We start from the raw sequence: 24609 nt of genomic DNA, 5'->3' as shown, positions 1-24609 counted from the left end.
AAACAGAAAAAACTCCATGCTGCTAGCCCGTCCGAGTCAGGCGCGAACCCTGGACCTAACTTCCAGGGTTCAGGGTCTAGTCTACTCAAGCGCGGGAACGAAGACCGCTCGGCCACTGGTGGGCCTATCGCAGTCGTATGTTAACTTTTCAATGTCAGAATTCAAACTGTAAACAAGATTTAGATTTTATCATTCTCAATTATGAATGTAAAATATATGTTATTCAATTTTCTAAAAATATATTACATTTTACATCTACCATAATTTATTATGAAACCGGAGCGTAAAACTTGTTCTTTTTTTATTTTACTCCTAACAGTGACCAAATGAATAACACTGCTAAACGCCAGTAGCGGGTTAACGCCAGATCAACAACTTGACTTCGGGGAGTTTCCGAAACTTTTTACGTATCTAACACCTAAAAAATTGCCAGTTTTTCATAAAAATACGTTTTTTGGAGCAATACATTACTTCGCATGTATTGTAGCGAAGACCAAGAATTTTAATCGGTCGTCAAGATCCGAGTCACGTCAAGTACTTAAGACGTCAGATTTAACTTTATATGAAAAATACAGTAAGTAATGTTTTAATAAGTAAGTATAAAAATAATTTATTTAATAATTTAATAAATATGAAAAATAATTTTTTCTCCTGTTTGAAACCTTTTCAAGGAAATTTGTCTTTCTTTTTATATAATAGAAATAAACTTCGCGTTTATGTATTTAATAACTCCCTTTAACATCACAATCGAGTTTCGATTCTGTACACTTCTAAACGTTAAATAGCTTAGATCTGGACATGTCTGATTTATACATTGAAGTCTTTCCACTCTCTAGCAATAAGCTACTGGTGTGGTTGTAAGAAAGGAACTGATCGTGTTCGGTCTGATAGGAATCGTTCAATATTGTCGGAACAATTCGAAATTCGATCAAAGTTTAAATTTCATTTTAAAATAAATGTCTACTGACAGATTGCTACATTAAGTGAAAGAGGAACTTTAAAAATATGTCTTTCACCTGTCTCCTAGCAGATTTATTTACATTCGAACTGCCAAATGTCCCTCCATACAGCGTTGAATAGGATTTTTTAATTATTATCAACCGATACAAGATGTTGGTATGACGGAAAGAAATGGACATTTCTGTACGTCAGGTACTGTACGTCCCGGATGCTCATCCTTTGAACATTCTTCAAAATGACTACAATCGATTTCACTCAATTGTATTTAAAACGTCACCGAAGGTATTTCCAAATATCGTTAACTTATAAATGATTATAATTAAACATTAAAGTAGTTTGAAAGCTCAACAAAATGATAAGTAGAGACATCGTTTATAAAAACTAAACGCATATAGATAAGCACGGGGTAATGACTGATTTATAGCGTTGTATTTTTTTAATCAATATTTTGACTATGTTGATATAATTTTACATATATATAAGAAGGATAGCTGAGAAGAATGCGAAGACGAGGTGCAGATTCCGAACCGGGACTTAAAAGATCCGAAATCTTTTGTGTTTTGAGATAATAAATAAATTGTCTTGCACCTGTAAATCATACTCTACCTCTAACAATAGAGTCTTGCCAGTCATCTAACACCTTTCAAGGTAAAATGTTTGAATTGAAATAACATGACTTCTGTTTGGCATTGGACATTTGTATAGAATTAATTGGAGCTGTCGCCCGCTTCCGTTTCCAAATCTGGTTTCGACTTTCATGCCTGTAACTCCTTTCTCGAGATTGCGTAAAGACAGCCAGACGGACAGCGGATAGACGACAGTGGAAATTTATAGATCTGTAATTTTTTCAAATTTTAGCCCAAAAACTGCAAATTTGTTTTTTCGGCTTGCTCAGGTGCTGATACGGTTTGCTCTTATGTAATCTTGTATTGCTGGATTCTTAGCCTTTTTCTGCTCGAAATTTTTTATCTATTTATTTTCATTTTTCCCTTCTTCGGGTAAGCTCTAATTACAGCATTATACATAGCAACTGTTAGTTACGGGTTATCGAGTGCAACTCGGTTTACAAAAAAGTGTCGGCTATCCCGTTCGGATTAAGCTTAATTCGAAATTATCACTGTTTGTATTAATTAAGACGACTTAATTTAAGTAAATATTACGAGAAAGTGATGCTACAGCCCGTGAAAATTACGACTAATGTCTACTATTATATGCAGACAATTCCAAAATGTTTTAGCTAGAGTGAGTAGCGAAGATACGCGGCATTATTCAGAAATGAAAAAAAATAATAGACGTTTAAAAATGATTTTTGTGATTCTGTTAAGCCGAAAATGCATATAATTAAAGATTTGTGTATTAGATATTATCCATGCAATACGACAAACATTGGTATAACGAGCACGAACAATTCTTAATAGTACGGGTTAAAACTGAAAATTACGACTCTATTAAAAATACTACCACGAACTCGACTTCAGAAATAAAAACGACTTATGTAACTTTTAAAATATATCTGTCATTTGATCTGTTATTGACATATCAATAAATGAGATGATTAAAGTACGATTAATGACATAAATTTATTTTGGTTATGTAATGTATATATTTCTAATATCGATAAACTCTCAGATAGAAATAGCAGATAACTTTAATTACTATTCCCCTACTCAACACTCTCTATAGAGAATAAATGTAATCGAATATGGCGTGAAAACATTGCAGGACGTACAGAATATTTCCGTAAAGTAAATAGTACGAAAACTCGCCACCAAGGAGCTTTTAGCGCTGCAAGCAACAAATATTATATGTGCACAAGTTTAATGCTATATTTTCGCAATGTACGAGATACCGTTTAATGTGGTCTCCATTTGAAAGATGTAAAACGGCTCATGCAGCGTGCCAATATCTTTTGATGCTGCCAAATTTCCAACTTTCCTCGATAAAACACGTTTTTTATGTAACTGTGTAAGTTTTTCGAACTGAAATCATTTTTTTATGTTTTTTTGAATTTTCTGAAATATTTTTATTAAATTTCAGGAAAATATGGAAGGAACAGCTGAAGATTATGAAAGATTAAGCACCACGTTAATCCTTCGTTACGTAGAATCAGCTTTAGATTCACACTTTCCAGCCATGGAATGGTGTGACGAGGATGTTATTTTGGATATTGGATGCGGTACAGGAAGAACCACTAAGAATATTCTACTACCTAAATGTCCAAAATTTAAGAAAATCGTCGGCATAGACATAATGCCTGAATACATCGAGTACGCCAGAAAAAAATATTTCGACGAAAAAATTGAATTTAAAGTCCGAGACATCCTTCAAAGGTATTGTTTTAAATTTATATAATAATAACATAAATTTGCATTATTGACATATTTCGAAACCGCGTCTTCTCTAATTTATTATTCTATACTTTACAACTGGGTATGTAAGTAGACACTGGGCATCTTTAGCCGAATAAAGAGTGTCTACTATGCACCCAGTTCTCAACTATAAAATAATAAATTTACATGTTTATATATTTTAATTGTTTAAACGATTTTACATTAAACAGTGATATTAAAGCTGTGTTTAAAGATTTTCAAGATTTTTTCGCGTGTGTAGCATTTAGAGACCAGTTTATAAACAGATTCTATTCTAAATAGGGACGAGGTTTCCATGGAAAGTCATTCATTCCAACCTCGCCTTTCGTATACCAGATTGTCTTTCTGTTGTATTTCATTTGATATTAAACAAAACTTTCTCAAAATTCATTTTTCCTTGAAACGTCACTAAATAACATTCCTAAAAATAACACCGTTCTTCATTTTTTAAGCATCAAGTTCCAAAACTTAATTCTATGTGACAGATAAATTAGATAAGTTATATATTATTTTGACCTGCTTTTCTGAAAGATGTCTGGAACAAAGTCTCTTATTTGTCGCCGGATCAATTTCGTATGTCCAGCACACGTCCAATCGGTTAACTTTTTGATGCTTTCTAAACATTGTTGTAAAATACAATCTTATTGGTGTCTTTAATACGGATTTGCTGTAATTACTTCTTGATATAGCAGATTTTAATTTTTCTTTTTGTTTATCGCATACTTTGTATTCCGAAAGGATATTTCTGATTCGCGGCTTATATCAATATTACTATTGATATAGATAGGGATTAAATGTTCATTGAAGCAGACTTAATACTTTACCTTGTTTAGATATATAACAACAATACTCTTCCAAGACACTGTCTTTTCAACGTTTAGGGCTGTAGGCAATTTCCAAAAGAAATCGTGTGATTCTATTGAAAGTATTGTTAAGCATTTCATTTTTTTTGTTTCCTACAGGGTGCTTCAAAAAGTAAAGGAAATGCAGTCTGCATGAATATTTTTTAGCTTTCAAACAATATTACTTTTCGAAATTACAGTCGTTTATTGATTTTGCTTTTTAATTTTTTTTTGTGGCATTAACGATGTAGAAGTCTCACTGAAATAAATATCCCTTGTGTCATTTTAATGAAATATTGTAATAGTGTATTTCTTATACTGTTGTTTCAATTGTGGATCAGTTTAGAATAAGTCTTCTTGATTTTTTAATTAATTATTATAATTGCTACTATAGTCATTCCGTTATTACCGACACCGTCTTGATGTACAGTCAAGTTAATATTATGCAAATGTATACTTTTTACTTCGAATTGATCTATGTCTCAAGGTGATTTGTTCCTAAGATAACTCCGCAACTAAATGAAGATTCGTTTGTATTGCATCCCATGAATGAATTTTTCGAAATGTGTAAACGGCAGTTGTTCAATTTTTTTTTTAATCTTATTAATATTTTTATATTGGTACTTGATTTTTGACTCAATTTATATACTTTGTTAATACTAAAAAACATCAGTAAACATTTCTATGTTAAATGGTCCTCTCGAGCGTCATCCACCAGTCTGATAAAACTAGAGCAGCAGAACTGGTAGTTTATCGCAGTTTTGGGACTTGTCCGCGTTTTCATTACGTAATTAGTACTTAAATAGCGACCAACTTCTCATAAAAAGTCTTCTAGCAAATGTTGACAGATCTCCTTTGCGTTGTTTAGTTCCATACGATCCTTTCTTTCTTGCGTATTGTTTTCACCCCGTTGTTTGTGAAAATAATAGAAGTTGTTTCTTCAGCTGTAACGATAGTCCAACACACAGCTTCTTGTCAACTCAACTTGCCTATTGATTTGCAAGTCATAAAACCAACACTGGTGACTTTTATACTGGTTTCGTTGATTTGTGATATCGACTTTCACGCTACGTTGGTACTGTACCTATCGAGTTTAAGCCATTGCAATGTACTGAGATCCAATTCGTTGCGTATATATATATATATATATATATATATACGCAACGAGTTAGATTTCAGTAGCATTGCAATGGCTTAAACTCGATAGGTACCAATATATATATTGTAATAAAATTGCAATAGCAACCACGTGTCACTCAATCTTGGAATATGGGTGACATAAAAATGACTACCGTATTTTTCGGCGTATAAGACGACTCCCAATTTTTGAGAAGATTTTCCTGGGTTAAAAAGTCGTCTTATACGCCGGAAAATACGGTACATTTAAAAAAAAAACTATTACATTTAGTAAAACATGCATGTTTTAGTTTTAAAAGCAGAGTTATAATTCTATGTGCAGTGATATACTTTGGATTTGTTTGCATTCGATTTCCTGAACGGAAGCTTCTAGATCAGGCCTGGCCAACCTAAATTGTTTCGCGGGCCACTTTGATCACGCGTAACATTACGGCTGGCCACAATTTAGGCAAACATGCTTTTAAAAAAGTAAAACAAATTCAAAATGAATAAGATTTTATTGTTATACCAAGAGTTTGTACTCGCACTTGCGCATTATAACAATGACACAGGCAAATTTTCATTTATTTAATCGTTTTGGTATACACATCACGGAAATCAAAAGTTTTAATAAATATATAATATCGCTGAGCGGGCCACACAATTTAACGTGACGGGCCACATGCGGCCCGCGGGTCGCGGGTTGGCCAGGACTGTTCTAGATAGAGACTGTTTAGGTTCTTGCAATGAGGACGTCATCAAATGTAAAAAATAATGAGTTATTGCCATCTGCTTGCTCGACTCGAAAAATGTCATGTGAATTCAATTCTGGGAATTCGAATAAGACTTCAATTCTTTCAAAGAAATAATTATAGAAATAATAATGAATTGATTTTTTTATTACATATTTTAACCCTTAACCCGTGAGCTGGGGTCACTGTGACCCCAGCAAAACTTTGCTTTTTACTAGTCTGTCAACCAGTGTTAGTGGTGGAGACTCCTAGTACCTTCAAGTTAGTTGACCTTGAACCGTTGGAACACAAGTTTGTTTCACTGTCAGTCCATACTTTTTTGTACGAGCTTAAAGTTTTTGCTTTGGGGTCAACCTGACCCCACCTCACGGGTTATGTAAAAATTTTCTTCAATCTAATTGTAATGTTAAAAAAAAGTGGGAGAAAAACGTTTTTTCTTCTTTTATTACTTCTTTTATTACTTATTAGTAATGTTAAGTTCCCAAATATATAAGAATGGCGGCAATACATGGTGTAGATGTATATTTAATTAAGCGCCAAACTTTTTTAAGTGTTATTAGTACTCTAAAAGTTTAAAGATTTTTAAAAGTTATAATTGATTATTAAAATTTCTATTTTATTTTTCTGGTGTGTTAAATAAAGTATAAAAAGTATTTTATAATTATATTTTTCCTTATCTTCCTTTTCTGAATTACACAAATTGTAACAAAAGTTCTGGCGTCACAATGACCCCACCTCACGGGTTATGTATTTTTTTTCACCTCACGGGTAAAGGGTTAAATTTTAATAATTAAGTTATTGGTTACAGTAGCTCGTTTTATCAGTCATGTCTAGAAACAAATCAAATGAATGATATAAACAACGTATCCATCACTTGTTTTCTCTTCTTTCCATCTCCGTGTCGACTTCTATTTTGTGCGCTATATCAGCAATTCCCTGGGGTTCCCACGTGGGCAACAGAAAACCCCAAACCAATATTTTTGTAAGAAAACATTTCTTTAGAAAATTCCCTCGAAGAAAAATATCTGAAGTCAACAAAGGGCCCTTAATTTAAAATTGCTTGTTTCCCATAAAACTATAATACGCCACTGGGCATTATTATATTTTAATATTATATATATATCATATCATATTTCATACAATTTTGATTTCAATGCCAACGATCGAAATTAGGTAATATTTCTTTGCCTGTAAAGATACAATGGCGACATATATATATATTTAATTATTGGCTCAAGCAGTTTTATACTTTGAAGACGAAAAAAAGGCGCGATACATCTGAATGACGATGTAATGAAGTGTGATGTAGCGAGAATCTACTGTATTTCTACCATTTGTATACTTGATTTTTTTAAGATCAGCAATGTAAATATTGTATTGATATTCGAAACAAATGTGAAATGCCACTCTTGACACAAAACAAATAGTAAGGAAATTTTGGGATCTTCCATAATAATAAGCGGTTTCGAAATTCGTGGTTTACTTCGAAATTTTTATTTCGCAAAATATTTATAGCATTAAGAAGCAGAAATTAATTATTGTAATTTATGATTTTCAGACCAAATGTTGAAGAACTCGAAAAATATGATAAAATCGTGTCTTTCTACGTATTTCATCGTATATCGGATTTCAGAAAATTGTTTTCTGTTATATATTCGATTCTAAAGCCTAGTGGATATTTTTCCTTCACTTTTTTCATTAAAAATCCATTTTTTTCGATATGCAGAGAATTGAGCAACATAGAAGAATGGACGAAGGTCATAAAGGTACGTCCATTTTGACTCTAAATAGTGTTATATTATAATATCGAATGGAACTCAATTACAGCGAGAAAATATGCTTGTCGCACTTCCCCCTTTTCTAAATTGGAAGGATATACCAACTGAATTTACAAACTTCCTTTCTGATTTTGGTCTTCAAGTGACAGATAGTAAATGTCAAGTTTTTGACGTGTTTTACGCTGACATTAAGCATTTTTTAGGTAAATATTTTAAATATTTTATAATTGTATATTAATTATATAAATTTATATATTAAGACTTCGTCGTACATATATGCCTAGTGATAGAATCCTCGAATAACAGCGACCCTCTGTGATCCTTACTGCAGAATGCTGAGGCTAGTGTCATTACTTAGCGTGTACTCGTACAACAACTGTAATTTTCTCAATCACTTCCTCTTTTAATTCTGTATTCAATAAAACTCATGTAGTAGTTTTTTTGAAAGCCTCACTCAACATAAATAATCTTTCGTCACATCACATTCCATTTCTTTATAGTAATATTTTATAATATTCAAATTATTTTGGTACATTATAGTTTAGAATAGGATTAGTTTTATCTCTTTCTGTTTTCGATCACGACATTTAAAGAAAAGTGTTAAGAAAAGTAATAAATGCGTATACCTATCTAAAAGACTTTCTGTTCAGTGTGATTTCTGAAAAATACTGCTACAAATGTTTTATTAAATGTCCAACATACATCACATGTACGAAACGTGGTGTTTAAAAAATTTTGGAATAAAATTACAATACTAGCAAAGAACACAACACGATACATCGTAACTGCTATCAGTGAGAAGTTGGCCATTATTGGACCTAATAGTTACGGCATTAAAAAATACAAATTATAGGAGATACAAAATGTCTTCTTATTTAAAGTCAGATATTCGAAGACATTTTGTATCTTCAATGTTTCTGCATGTTATTAAAATGTAAATACCGTCGGCCAATTTTAAATGAATTACAGCATTAATTTAAAATTAAATTAGTATTAAACTGTCAAATAAAAACAAGAACGCCAGGCATAACTTAATTATTGAAGCGGCTATTTAAATTTTCTGTTCTTTCATTCTTTAAGACGGCAAACATCAACACTCAAATCTTAAAACTAAGTGAGACTTAACCATTATACGATATTATTTCGTTTTAACGAATTAATTAATTCTTCTCGTTCATTTGTTTTCTAAGAATATGAAATTCATTAAATTATAATTACCTTTTGTAGATACACATTTAGCAATATTGCCAGATAGAATCTTCGATGGCATAGAAACTGAAGTGAGGAATCGTCTTTGGAAGTTGGCAGAACCGACAGTTCTGAAATATTGTTCTCAAACAGAAAATGGCGAAATCTTTGTTAATTGTGAAGTTTTGCAAATAACGGGAATAAAAGAAATGTAAACGGATAATTGTGATGTGTTATATCCTTCGAATTATATTTTTTAATAGAAAATATCTGAAAATGAAATGTAATTGCATTATTCCTTTCTCTAATTCGTGTTAAATAAGTAATGTAACAAATTACAATATTTTTCAAATTGTAATAATTTACAATTTGAAAAATCATTTTGAACATAACCAAAAACTCTCTTTCTTTACAATTTTATTTTTCACATAATAATTTAACAGATAATTTAAAAGCCTTCAACCTTGATTATTTATTGTTACAAGAAAAAAAATTATTTATACACATAATAGTGTTGGAAAACAAAAACAAATTTTGAACCATATCTTTTGTAAAAATCATTGAAAATATTACGTAAACGTTATAATTATAAATAGAAAGAAATTTTTACAACTAGAATATTGACTGAACTTTTCGATTGGGGAACCAAATTATGCAAAATTAATACTTAGCGACGTAAGTAAATTTAACTATTAAAAATAGCGAAGTAAGTAATAATGTGTGATAATTGTACAATTTAACAACTCGGTAAAAAGAATCGATTTGTCTATTTAGCATTTAAAACTGTAATTTTATACATAGATAAAAGCGCGGCGAGATGTTTATAGATACGCTATCAAGAAATCAAAGCGTTAATATTGACCTCTTGCGAAGATTTTTACTACAGTCGAGGAGAGATGGAGCGATGGCTGTTCTGAATAATACTAAAAGCAAAAAGAATCGAAGGTTCTTATGAGAAGCATTTTCTCCTCTGCGGATCGTTTAAGTGTTGCATTGCCTCTTACCTTTATTCCAATCCAATCCTCCTTCAGAACATATCATAATATCGGCTAGATTAGTTAATAATTAGCATTGTATTTATAAGCCAGGTATCTACAACTTATGGCCCGCAGACCAAATAGGCTCCAAAGCATATTTATCCGATCCGCGTGACTTGTTTACACCGATTTGTGCATAGAAACTTTCCAAAAGTCGAGTAGAATGAATAGACCGTGTGCAAATAACTTTTACAGAAATCTTAAAGTAGGAAGTTCGTTATCTTCTCACAAATATCTGTCAGAAGTTTAATCTTAAAAGTTTTCACGTGCTATATTTCCTATTTTTGTCTCTACTTATCTATGTAATAAAGTATATAAAATAAAATTTCGAACATCTCTATCTAACAAATATCTAAAGGAGATTTTATTATTGGGTTCCACAAGATTTTATTCACAATTTTGATGGGGTTCTATGGATAAATCAATTGCAAATTTCACCTTCGTTTGTGTCCTTTCTTGTTTCGAAATAAAAATCTTAATCTTGGACTAAATCTTTCCTTCTGTTATATAACAGGGGAAGTAAAATATAATATACTTGACAATAAAATAATTAAATAACTTTGATATAAATTTCGGAATATATTATTTAAACCGTTTTTGAATTTTTAAAAGGAGGAAATCATTCTGGAAATATTATTTGTGAAACAAAAGCAATTAAGAGCGACGACGTCGAGATTTATCGATAGATTAATTAGCCATTGAGTTGTGTTGAACATTTTATGTTTCAACGGTAAGATGGTCTTTATAAACAATTTTATTTTAGGTGAATGTAGCAGTAGTAAAACTATTAACGTCATTCTACTTTTCCAGTTGTTATAGCATAACACGGGGAAGTACAGTATTGTAATCGTATCAAACATAAGTAATAATTTGCAAAATCAAAGTGGTCAAGTTTTAAGTCTTAATATAATTGAAAATTATCGGATTTTCTAATGGTCCCTATAACCTCCTGCCGGAATTTCCAGCAAGAGTCCTTGCCAGCATTTTTTTAAATCGGCAGATGTTATTATTCGAATAGAACATTTTTACAGACCGATTATTTTATTCTGTTAATTTTTCATCTAACTTTATCTTCATATAACAGTTTATTTCGGTTTGAATTCCAGTAGACGTCGATAATTAAATAATTATTGCACATCTATCTGAATTAGTGCGTTCAAGAAGACAGCGATCACTTCGAACATGGTATGTACACATGTATTTTGTCTATAGTTCCTAAGTTATAAAACACGTTATATGGCCTAATAATTCTTTGAATTAATACTGATTTTAGTGAAAAAGTGGTATATATTTTTGAAACAAAACATATATTTCCAATCAAATTACCAACTTAAAGACTTATCTGTAATTTTAAACTGTATATAAACAATTTTATTTACACAAATTTTATCAAAGATATAATTATTAATTTTGAAATAAGTAACACGTTATTTAAAGTCTTATAAGTATGAAAATAAATTCTGGAGAAAACATGTTTTCTTCTAATTGACGTTGCCTTTACATCAGTAGCCAAAATGAAAACATTCCTCATAAAAGTGATAAGAATCCGTTCACACGGCCGTATAATTTAAGTTACAACGAGTCAGAATATGTCCGAAAACATCCGTAAACCTTGTGCTTACATCCTTGATCTCGACTTGTGTTTTCGTTATTTGCTATTGACGATTTGATGCTATTCATTTGGATTTTGCTTTTGATTCCGTCATGTTTGTCTTATATAGGGTGCCCATAAAGTCTGTGTGTAATTTCTAACTTTGCTTGTATTTGGGCTATAAAAGTTATGTATAATGTATTAGTTATAAAAACATCTGTTTCTTTTAACAGTTTTATTGTATTTTATTAAGTTTCCACATGTCCACTATCATTTGTAATACAAAGGGTAATACGAATTTGCAATTCTCTAAAAACATTTGCCTATTGATTTACAGTAATGCCTGAAATCACATTTGTTATTTTAGTTTTCAGGTTTTCTAACGATTGAGGTTTGGTTGCATAAACTATTGTTTTGACATGCCCCATAAATAAGGTCAAATGGAGTCGTGTCTGGCGAACGTAGAGGCCAAGAAAACGGTCGACGACTTCCAATCCATCTGTTAGGAAATTTCTGATTTAGAAACTGTTCAAACAATTTACTTAAAACTAGTACATTAAGTTTTATAATACGTTATACAGATTTTTTTTTTATCACAAATACTAATAAAGTTATAAATTTTTAAAATTGCACACGGACTTTACGGAATTGTACGTTGAAGGTATTATTTTCTTTTAATTAAAGAGACTTTATAAAGTTATTATTTATGATTCTCAAACACAAAACTGTGTTACTATTAAAACACTTGGCGTTTATTCATCTTATTCAGTTGAGCCAACTGAATAAGACGAATAAACGCCAAGTGTTTTAATAGAAACACAGGCTTGTGTTTGAGAATTATAGGAAATTATAAAACACGGTTTCGGAAAATCGACAACATAGTTATTATTATTACAGTTAATGTTTATTAAATTCTTGAACGTAAAATATTTAAAAAGGTCACAACTTTGTTAGATTGAAATGGTTTATTATATGTTCGAGTAATAAATTCACATTTATTTTTATTATTTCGAATAACCTATAATAGTAATAATAATCTATAATAGTAAATAATCTAAACAAAACGTATATCACACATTCTAGCAGATATAGATATGGACGATACTTTTACTTTGTTATTTAGTCCGTGTTTCATGTGCACGGACAGGTTGACTAAGGCTTCTTCTAAACTATGAGCTCACCACGCTTTCATTTTTGGTTGCTCAATGGCAAAAATACGGCGAAAGCTCAAGAAAATGCATTTTTACTTTCTACTGTATTTATGTAAATAGAAAGCGTTTCATAAGAATGTTTTTGTATATATATTTTTACTTTACATCAATCTTTTAGCGAAGAATTCTTAGGATACACACATGCTTTATTAGAGTGTTTTGACATGTTTTTATAAAGTAAGTTTTAAAGGCTGAATGGTTTAGCTCTTTGTTATGTTTTCATTGAATCAACAGTGCCTCTATTTACATATATTAAATGTAATAATTCTGAATGCAATAAAACATAACCATGGTTCTGTTTAAGTATTGATAGAAACATAACAAATATAATCCAACACTTCAGCCACTTTAGCTTATATAGGGTATGAACCCAAGACTACTCAGTGGTATTGCCAAAGGTAAAAATAAAAAACAAAGTTGTTGAAGATAAAAATGAAGGTGAAGTGATAAAGGGGAATAAAAAAGGGGATGAAAAAGGAAGGCCCATGGACGCCTACGCGTCGCATTTATTGAGACAAAACAAAATACAGATCATAAAATAAAAACATATATAGTAAAAACTGCTTAGACGACCACCTGCATTCGACGGGCATCTGTCAAAACGGGCAGAAATTTCTGACACGGAAGAGTTTATACATAGAGTCTTCGTATACGTTACCTGTATTAAACGACCACCTGTGTAACGCGACCGCGGGCATCCATTTTTGATCCGAAACAACATACAACAACTGTAATAAGCGACCACTTCCGTGTCTAAACTATTGTTCGAACCCGCCTCCGGCACTTCGCCCACCCTTGAAATTAGGTGCAAGTGTTAATGAATTAGTCTAGCAACAAAGAATTTCATTTCAGTTTGTTCGAAATTGTCCTAAAAACGAAAGAAATGCAAAACGCTGTCGTTAAACTGTCGGGTTAAAGTTAACAGAGAAAGTAAAAACGGTTTATCACAACAGCAATTAGCCGCGAAGTTTAACTGTGGAAAAACGAAATTTATTTTACCGTAGACCTACTTAGGGGTATTAAATATTGTACATGATACAATTAATCGGCTGATCTCATCGTTTGATAAAACTTATTTTATTTTTGGTAGCTCAAACACGGTAGATGTGCAATAGATCAGTATCAACCTACCTTACTTCCGCGATATTTTTAGAAAAACAATATTCAAGTAATTTTCGCAGGCAAACAATAAACGCATTAACACAATTCAGTTTTACAAGCGACCTTCTTTTCTCGATTCCGCGTTTGTCATTGATGTAATGAAATCGTATTATGAGCAGAAATAATAGAATCATTTTTATTATTAATAATTTTTTTGTTGTACTGTATTTTTAGTATTTAATATTTTCTTCGGTATTTTTAAAGTTAAAATAAGATTAAACTAACGAAAACCAAAACCGAAGTGGTAAAGAGATACCACGCGCTTTTATATCGATGACGTAATACACGTAACTGAGGAGCAAACGAAGAGAACCAACTTGAATTAATTATCTCGGAAAAAAAGAAAGTGTGCATTTTAATCGAGAAAATGCGAATACCGTAATAATGTTTAAAATACTGGTATTAAATCTTATAAAATCACGACGACTTCTGTTAATCCAGTTATTGGATAAGAATTAAATACAGTACCAATATAGTTCTATCGTTGAAAAAATTCGCTTATTGTTGCTCACCTCGAGTTTCGCTTAGTATATATGGCTTTTTAGCCATATCTGTGCGCAAAGTACGTGCGGAAATACGATATAACAGCACCACCTGTATTGGACGACCTCCTGTCTAAAAGACCACTTTTTGAAGGAACTGTGGGTGGTCGCCGTAGACAGGTTTTACTGTATACAAAATATTTACATTCCCTCTAACTTGAAGTTTCCATATACAGTAAATAACGTTTAACATAAAAAGTAGATTGTCCGAATTAAAATTAAATTATTAAACACAGCATGTATACGAAGTATTTTTCAATTTCGCTTACTTTGAGGTTTCTATTTACAATAAGTAATACTTATCATGAAAGTAGATTGCTTAATAAATAAGAAAATTTTAATAAAAGTTATTAACTAAAAACATACATTGAAAATATTCACAATACCTCAATTTTCATCTGACAATTAACACAGAATAAAATTTTTCTTCGTGAGGTATATTATCGTGTACGTTGAACTAGTACAGCCTAACAGCAATTCTCCTTCTAAAACTAAAACAAAGTAAGAGCACTCGTTTAATTCGCAGAGAATTACAAATATAATTTCAGAAAAATAATCAGAAACAAAAGAATATAATAATAATTTTCCTGCTACTGTGAAGAAGAAAAACATATAAAAAGAAATCTTAACGTCTAGCCAAACGACTGATTATCAGGAGAAAGACTAAATTACTGATAAGAAGGTTAAATTTACGTATTATATAATCGAGTGACGGCATTGATAAGAACGTTTATAACGACATAACACCACTCTGATACTGTGATAATGTTAAATCTTGGTTGTTCATCAGGTTAAGTTTATTCATTGCAGGGACGTGATGTCATCTAATTTACGCATTCTTAGATACTATAGTCTTTTAATACTGATAAGAATATTAACTTATCGCAAAATCTATGAATAATCATATATTATGCCGGCTGTCTGTTGCAAATCTATTTGCGGCTGGTGTTTGTATACACTATCTAAAAATGTATGTTATATAAAAGTATTTTCGACCCTGACAGACATTTTCTGTGGCTTGTAGATTCTGTCCTACGTATTACCATCTCTTATAATTAAATGTGGAGTATAGCACCCCATAAGCTGCTAATGAGTTGCAAGATTTCTCGCATAAATGTAAATTCGCGCTATGAATGGGCTGCTACATTTTCTGAGAAAAGTCTGCTTTTAGTCAAACACTTCATATCATTGAGTTAGTAAATAATAACTCATTCACATTGATTTCACTGAATTAATGTCAGTCAGTAAGGTCAATGTAGCTCGATCTCTAGTTCGCTGCACTTTTATACACTGATAAAAGTGGAGCGAGATGTTTATAGATACGCTATCAGGAAATCAAAGCGATAATATCGACCTCAAGCGAGCATTTCTGTAACTACTACAGTCGAGGAAAGATATTTCGAAATAAAAGTCTTACTCTTGGAATAAATCTTTCCTTCTGTTATACTGTATAACACCGGGCAAGTAAAACGTAATCTACTTGACCGTAAAATAATTAAATAATTTTGATGTAAATTTCGAAATAAATTATTTAAACTGTTTTTGAATTTTTAAAAAATGGAAATCATTCTGGAAATATTATTCTTAAAACAAAGGAAATTAAGAGCGACGACGTCGACATTTATCGATAGATTAATTAGCGATTGACTTGTGTTGAACATTTTATGTTTCAACAGTACGATGGTCTTTATAAACAATTTTATTTTAGGTGAATGGAGCAGTAGTAAAACTATTAACCTCGTTCTACTTTTCTCGCTGTTATAAGATAACACGGAAAAGTATTGTAATCTTATCAAACTTGACCCATTGCAACGTGATATGTAAACATGTTTTTTTTTTTTTCTTTTTGTCTGTAGTTTCTAACTTACAGGACACTTTATATTGCCTAATAATTCTTTGAATTAATATCGATTTTAGTAGAAAATGTTTATATATTTTTAAACAAAACACGTCAAATCACCAACTTAAGAGTTAACTTTAATTCCAAGCTTTATATAAACAATTTTGTTTACACAAAGTTCATCAAAGACATAATTATTAACTTCTGAAATAGATAAAATATATTATTTAAAATATTAGGTATGAAAATAAATTCTGGCGAAAACATGTTTTCTTCGAATGGAAGTTGCCTTCATATTAGCAGCCAAACACCAAAATATGTGTCATAAAACTGATAAGAATCTTCACACGACCATATAAATTAAGATTCAACGGATCAGAATATGTCCGAAAACATCTGTGAACCCTGTGTTTACATCCTGCTGTTACGTACCTTTGAAATGCAGCATGTATAATCAAAATATCGAGCATCGCTGTCTAACAAATATCTAAGGGAAATTTTACTGCTGGATGCAATCCACAGATTTGTTAGACTTTTTTCGAACAATCAGTTGCAAATTTCGCATTCATTTACATCTATTGTTGTTCGGAAATATAGGTCTTAATCTTTGATATATCGTATCTGAGCCACAGACATGTCTTTCGCAGCTCACATGGCTCTTCTCAGATAAACATTGGAGATTCCTGTATAAGCTATAACGAGTCAGACGGCGTAGTGGACTAGCTCAGCGATGTCAAACTGATGTAGAAGGCCGTTTTGGTTATTCCCCTGCTTTAAACCACAAATTCAAATAATACTAACTAACAATAATAACTGCTCTCTAAGCTTGCTGTGGGCTGTATTAGCTGCAAAATAAAGTGAATGATACGAGCCGCATACAATGCAACTGCATGCTCCATGTTTGACAATCTTTGAATATATGATTGCCCAATCATGACGACCATGTTATTTTAATTTGTAGTGCACCTGAGGTCCATTTGACATTCAAATATATGTGAGAAAAGAAAACAAGATTATAGTCGGCAGTCTCGAAAATCGACGCATTGTCATAAAATTTTTATTATAAATATTTTATATTGGGCATAAGAGATCGAATGACCAAACTGCACCATATTTCAAATTTTGTTTTCTACGAGTTATAAATAAATGGAGTGTTTATTTTACTTTTTTATCAATTGTTTTCCAAACAATAATAACTACCAGATGTAAACTGTCAACAAACTTTTTATTCATGCGCGAACTTCCGGGTCAGGAAGAAGATACAGGTTATATAATGTTTTGTACATAACATGTTTATTACAATCCTGGTTAAAGTATTCAGTTTGTGTTTATTATAATTTAAAATATAATCTATTCGACTGCATAAAAATTTAAATAATTATTTTCAAATAATTAAGTAAATTTCATATAAATATCAGAGTAAATTACTTGACCCATTATTCAAATTTTACAAAAGATCAAATCTATTTGAAATTCTTATTTTGAAAACAAATGTAATAAAGATTAAAGGGGTCGATATATATTAAAAAGTTAACTAGTGATTATTAAACTGGTTTTTTTTATGGTGTAACGATAAAGTGGCCTTTATTTACAAGTGGAACAAGGTGCAGGGAGCACCAGTAAACCTACTAACATTGTTCTACTTTTCCGTTTGTTATAAAATAACAGGAGAAAGTATTTTAATCTGAAATATTACCGTCCTGGTATTTCGCAAATTTCGAAATTTTGAAATCCCTCGAACCTAAAACAGTCAAAAGCGCGAGAAAAAAATTCAGAGGATGTGTGTATGTGTGCTACTGCATGGACTCTATTTTGTTTAATATCTTAGGGTGGGGTAAAGATAACGGGCATTGGTGATATCCAATTTTGCAGTACAGAACTCAATTGGGTAGATAGATAGAGTAGAGTCATTAGTCATATCTCAAGTTTTCACTCGAGATACGAGTCATGACCAGAGCACCCGCAGACTTTGAAAAAAGAGGAACACAAGCCATAAGAATGGGCATCGTACATTATGCCAAGAGCTTCGATTTCTATGATTCCCACAAGTGGCGCTGGTCGCACTCGGTGCTAACTTCGCCTTGAAAGCAAGGAACGGGGTTTTCATAAACATACGAGGAAGTTTGCCTGGGTCAATGGACAAACATCGTTCATTACTTTCTTTTATATTTAACGAATAGGCTAGAATCACTAATTTTCTGTCGTTTGGGGCAACTTGGAGATTATGAAAAGAGCAAACTGAGACGAAAAGGGGGCACGTGCCCCAAAAGTCCCAGTATACGGCCCTTGTTTATGACTTTCCTTAATAAAAATTTTTTTGATATTGGTTTTCAAAATATTTTAAAAACTCATTTCTCTCCTCCAACTTAAGGATTTTTGCTTTTTTCTATTAACTGTTAATATAAAGTTATTTTTATAATTAATAATAACCCATAACAGATGGCGTCAAATACAATTTTAACTTTGAACTAGTATCGGAAAATTTTCGTTATAATTCAATAAAATTACTACTTTTAAGCTTTTGTCATTACTTAAATTTCATATCCTAGTATAATTAAATATTATCGGACTTCCCGATAAGCTTTCTAACCTCCTGTTCGTGTGCAGGGAATTTCGAAGAACTTCGAACCCTTGCCAGCTTTTACTAATTGTTACTTGTGATCAATGCTAATCATTAGAAGAGAAAATTTTTACACACCTATTTGTTTACCTTATTTTATTTATTACCTAAATTTTACTTATAAAACAGTTTATTTCATAGCTTAAATTTGTCTTTGTATACTAGTACATTTATCAATTAACAGGACTTATTATGCTGGAAAATTATGGATGCAGATATTTAGTCTTACAGATCAGAAATAATATTTTTTATTTAGTTCACCTGAACACATACACTTTAAGCTTGTGTTTCGGACTTGTTCGTCCCTCCTCAGCAGGCATTCAAAAAGCACTTTCTACAATCAACAATTAAAATGATTTTTGTTACAATTATAAATAAAATTAAAATAAACACATTAATTCCCCGACAATAAAATAATAAATTTCTTACAGTTTCTGTATTTCCGAACTTCTTTAAAGATTCAAATATACTTGTAATCCACATTAACCATATAATTCGAAACGTATACCTATTTTTTATACATTATAATTAATCATAATTAAAATTTCATCTAAAAGTTTCTGCATTGACTACTTACATTCTGGATTATTCTTTTGTACTTAAACTATATTTACAATTCATTTCAAATCTCTCCTTTTATGCTTTCACTTCTCTCCCCCTTCTATAATGCTTATCCAGGATTGGTGGATTACCCTTCTGGTATTGTTATTTATTTTTATCATATCAATATAATCAGACAAACAGAAAGAATACATGTAAACATGTAACAAAAAACATTTTACTTGTTGATTGTAGAAAGTGCTTTTTGAATGCCTGCTGAGGAGGGACAAACACGTTCGAAACACAAGCTTAAAGTGTATGTGTTCGAGTGAACTAAATAAAAAATATTATTTCTGATCTGTAAGACTAAATATCTGCATCCATAATTTTCCAGTATAATAAGTCTTGTTAATTGATAAATGTACTAGTATACAAAGATAAATTTAAGCTATGATAAAGGACACGAAGGCATAATAATTGAATTAATTGACAGTTTATTTCAGTTTGAATTATACAGTATATAATTGACTAAGCCTACTATCGATTTCCTCAGTTATGCATAAAATGTAAACGATGGCCCTTATGCCACCCACCGTGGTCAAACTATAATGTTAATTATTTTTTCATTTCTGCATTCTATGTATTTTTTCTATAGTGCGTGACATATGAAACAACCTATGCAAGAATTTTTTGAATTAACATTGCTTTCAGTAAAACAACGTGCATATATATATATGGATATATACTGATCAAAACATAAATTTTTAAACATTCAAATTACTAACATAAAGACTAAAGATTAATATGAACAATTTTGTTCAAATAAAATTTATGAAGAGTATAAATATCAACTTCTGAAATAAATAAAATGTGCTATTTAAAATATTATGTTCGAAAATAAATTCAGGCGAAAACATGTTTTCTTCTAATCGACATTACCTTCACATCAGCAGCCAAACTTAAAACATGCCTCATAAAACTGATAAGAATCCGTTCACACGGACATATAATTTAAGTTTCAACGGGTCAGAATATGTCCGAAAACATCCGTAAACCTTGTGCTTACATCCTTGATCTCGACTTGTGTTTTCGTTATTTGCTATTGACGATTTGATGCTATTGATTTGGATTTTGCTTTTGATTACACCGTGTTTGTCTTATATAATTGAACGTTAAACTTAATATTTTACTTATTTAAAAAGTTCTAACATGAGAATCATTTGACTTTAATAAATTATAATGTTATTATGATTAAAGTTAATAATAAAATGCTTAGACATCAATTATTTAAAGGGTTTATAACTTTGTTAGAAGTAAGTAATTTCTTATGTGTTTGAGTAATAAATTTAAATTGCATACAACTGGATGAATTTGTGTTTCTATTTGTTATCTACACATATATTTTAAATGTGTGTCTGTCTGTCTACTATTGAACTTATTCTTTAATACTATTAACTTACCCACAGGGCTACAATGGATCTATCAGTAGGAATGATACCGTTGAAAGTGGCACCCGTGTTGGCCGAAATCAGGGTGGGTTTGTTGGTATGAAAGTTATTTGCCAAGAAATAATGGCGCAAGGGAAACTTTACACGGGAATTTGGCCCGTGTGTGTGTGTGTGTGTATGTGTGTTAGACACGTTAAGAAACCTCGAAAATCCGGAGACCGCGGTTCTCGTTTCACCGCACGGTTGATGAGAAGAGAACCCACGACTAACTATCAGTGCTTAATGGTTTTATCCACTCTGCCATTACTGAACTCTCGGTAATCCGAAGCAATTGTTCTACACATTTTCAGCAGAATTACGTATAATGGAACATAAGTTACCAGTTTTTTCTTTTGTATCACGATATATCTATTACTAGAATCCTTACGGAATTTCTTACGAGGAATTATCGGTAGACAAAAGATAAAATAATCTCTGATTTCTCTTCATTTTAATTTTTATATACAAATTATAATGTATAATTATTGGATTGCATAAAAACATTAATCGGATCTTCACGGGCTTTAACCTTCACACTAAATAAGTAGAACTTTTATATAATCGGAATTTGAATTACTTGCGTACATTTGATAAGATAATAAAAGTTGATCTAAATTCCAAAAGTTTATTTATGAAATAAAATATGATTACTTTTTATTTAAACAAATAAAGACGCATTAAAATGATTCTTTATCTTATTTTGAGCCGTGAATTCTTAAATGATTAATTAATTTTTGTATATTTCGAATGCTATATCGTGTACATCTACTTAAGTCAGACAGTCGCAAGATCAATTAGAAATTTAGCTTCTGTTTAAATATATTTGTGTGCGTGTTGTCTATTGAAACAAATGTTTCTATTGAACTTTGTTAATAATTAAGTGTTTTTTATGAAATGGCGCCTCCATGAGAAAGGACAAATTTTTGGGTGGAGGCAGAAACGTGTAAACTCTTCATCAATTTCAACAACTGCTTTTACTTTAATTCCAATTCAACAACTACACTGTCACCTGCTTTTTCATAGATGTACAGTAGAGCATCGATTTATCCGACTCAATTGGAGACTGGGGTTGGTCGGATAACTGAGAAAACGGATAACCGAAAAATATGAAAAAATACATTATTAGTATAGTATATTAATATATCCCATGTAATTTGTATAGGCCTATTAGTGTATCGCTATTAACCGACTTCGCGTTGAATTTTCATCGATATTAAGCCTAACAAAATTTTTATAAAATAATAATCGTCGCTATTGTACGGTTAAAAATGATTTCTTTATTTTCCACAAAATAAGGACAAACTAAAAAATTAAGCATAGTTTAAATACTGGCCTCTCTTTCATGATCGAGCAAGTGTTGCCAGCTAAAACACGCAAAAATTTACAAAAATAATATTAAAGTAGCCAAGACATAGCCAAATATTGTAGCGCCACATCACTAGCAAACATTTGAATTTGCCGACTAGAACGCGGTCGGTTAATCGGGGTCGGATAATCGATGCTCTACTGTATATATATTTTTTGTATTCGTTATCTTTTATAATTGTTAGCTGTGAGTGGGACATAGATAAAAGTTATTCTAATTCTTATTTTATAAATGAAATAGTAATAATAATGTGACTTTGCAAAAGGATTTATTCTTCTTTACTCTTACTTAATTTAAAACCAATCTGACGTAAGTTAAAATTGAATGGTGGCATATTTGTGTGGGGTTGACAGTCTTGAGTGGTTCTGTCATACGATTAGTTCATTCCTTAAATTTATTTTACATATTATATAAATTCGAGGTTAGGTTTTATATCAAAGTTGTCATTCAATTCACTATAGATTTTCTACGTGAATACTTAATTTCAGTTTAAGTATTATTAAGTGTGATTGGAAAGCAATTACACTTTGTCTATTGCAACATTCATGATTGGAAGGAGATCTAGAAGACACACGTAACAGAATATATCTTAAAATGTTAACAGACAATAGCAAATTTTACTAAAATATTTGAAGTTCAGTAAATTAGTAAGACTTGCCTCCATTCGTCTAATATTGACTTTCACTTTTCTGGTGTGATATCCTATAAATCTGCAAAAATGCAGACTATCAAATCTACAGACACGCTCGTTGGTATGCAAAGGAAACGCCTCTTTGATGCTTAGATAAACTGCTAGTGTTTGATGTTTTTAGCCACCCGGCCACTAGTGGACCGTGCTAAACGATAGCTTCTTACGATTAATTGTCCCCTATTCAGGTGTTAGACAAACAACTTAAAACACGGAAAGTTCATGCAACCAGTTCGTGGTTAGCGGTAAACTCGGCACAGAGATTCGGTAGTTTAGGCCACCAGTAGGTCTTATTTGCAAGAGAAGCATATATACATCGTGAACATTATTGACAGTAATTATAAATTACAAATACAGCTAATTTCATGATTGCCATCTTAAGCCTGTTTCTAACTTTATAAATCTTATTTTTATAAGCAAGTTTATCTCAGTCGAAGTTCAAGTTAATCAAAATTTATAAATATTTTGATATAAATGTTTCTCGTGGTCTAAATAATACTTTTGATGTACATAGTCCGTATTTAAAACTTTCAATGTCAAAATGCCAACTGTAAACAAGATTTAGATTTTATCATTATCAATTAGGAAAGAAAACAACTTATTATTGAATTTCATATAATTATGTGATATTTTACAGTAACCGTAATTATGGTATCCAAAAGAAGGACTCGATCTTCTTTTATTTTATCTGACCAGGACCAAGCGAATAACACTACTAAACTCTAGTAGCGGGTTTGCGCCCGATCAGCCATGAAGTTTTTCGGGATTTCTAACACATATAAAGGGACCAATTTCGGTTGCATCGCTCGTGTGTTGAGTTATCTTACCTCGAAATCTATAAATTATTTTAGCTTAATCCAAGAATTTCCATCCAATCTATTCTTTATACATTCAAAGTTTAAATTTAATTGTACAATAAAACACAAACGTTTTAATTTTTACATGTTGTAAATTGCATACCAGCGTTTTACTTCAAATACTGAAAAAGCAACTTAATAATCTTCTATGGAAACATTTCCTGACATGTCCCTACACCAAATTTAATGGATTTCGACTGCTAGATGTGTCTTTCTACACAATGTTGAATAGTTTACGTTAATTACGATTACCCGATTTAAAACGTTGGTATGACGTATAAAGATAAACCTCTCTTTACGTCACGAACATTGAAGACGTCCATCTTCTTTCAATTTTGACTTTCTCCAATTGTATTCACAACGTAATGGAGTATATTTAAAGCACATCGTTTAGATATAAACAATGTATCGATATAAATATACATAATTAAACGTCAAAATATTTTTAAAGTCAACAAAATGACAATATAAATTGTGACATTGTTTACAAAAAATAAAAAGCATATAGATAAGCCCGAGGTGATGACTGCCTTTCAGCGTTACAAACATTTTTATCAGTTTTGTATCTATTTTTGTTTATACAATTCTGCATATAAATATAAGAGCGTGTAGAGCTGAGGAGATTGAAAAGCTTATAAGATTCTAATCGTGTCTTTAAGACGCT

General features: G+C 31.2%; 1 protein-coding gene across 1 annotated transcript in view; it reads left to right on the top strand.

Moving 5' to 3' along the window:
- Nucleotides 1–2997: 2997 nt before the first annotated feature.
- The window catches only part of LOC136980899 (uncharacterized), a 33221-nt gene continuing 11609 nt past the window's right edge, over nucleotides 2998–24609 (top strand). Inside the window, exons 1-5 of the mRNA XM_067277102.1 lie at nucleotides 2998–3290; nucleotides 7598–7805; nucleotides 7867–8020; nucleotides 9045–9216; nucleotides 21014–21084. Coding sequence (XP_067133203.1) covers nucleotides 3004–3290; nucleotides 7598–7805; nucleotides 7867–8020; nucleotides 9045–9216; nucleotides 21014–21084 — 892 coding nt within the window. The 5' untranslated portion in view covers nucleotides 2998–3003. The remainder of the gene's footprint in view (nucleotides 3291–7597; nucleotides 7806–7866; nucleotides 8021–9044; nucleotides 9217–21013; nucleotides 21085–24609) is intronic.

The sequence above is a fragment of the Centruroides vittatus genome, unplaced genomic scaffold, assembly GCF_030686945.1.
Source record: "Centruroides vittatus isolate TY-2023 unplaced genomic scaffold, ASM3068694v2 contig_732, whole genome shotgun sequence".
Taxonomy (NCBI): Eukaryota; Metazoa; Arthropoda; class Arachnida; order Scorpiones; family Buthidae; genus Centruroides; species Centruroides vittatus.
Note: the sequence above shows the minus strand (reverse complement) of the source record. Positions and strands in the feature narration are given on the sequence as shown.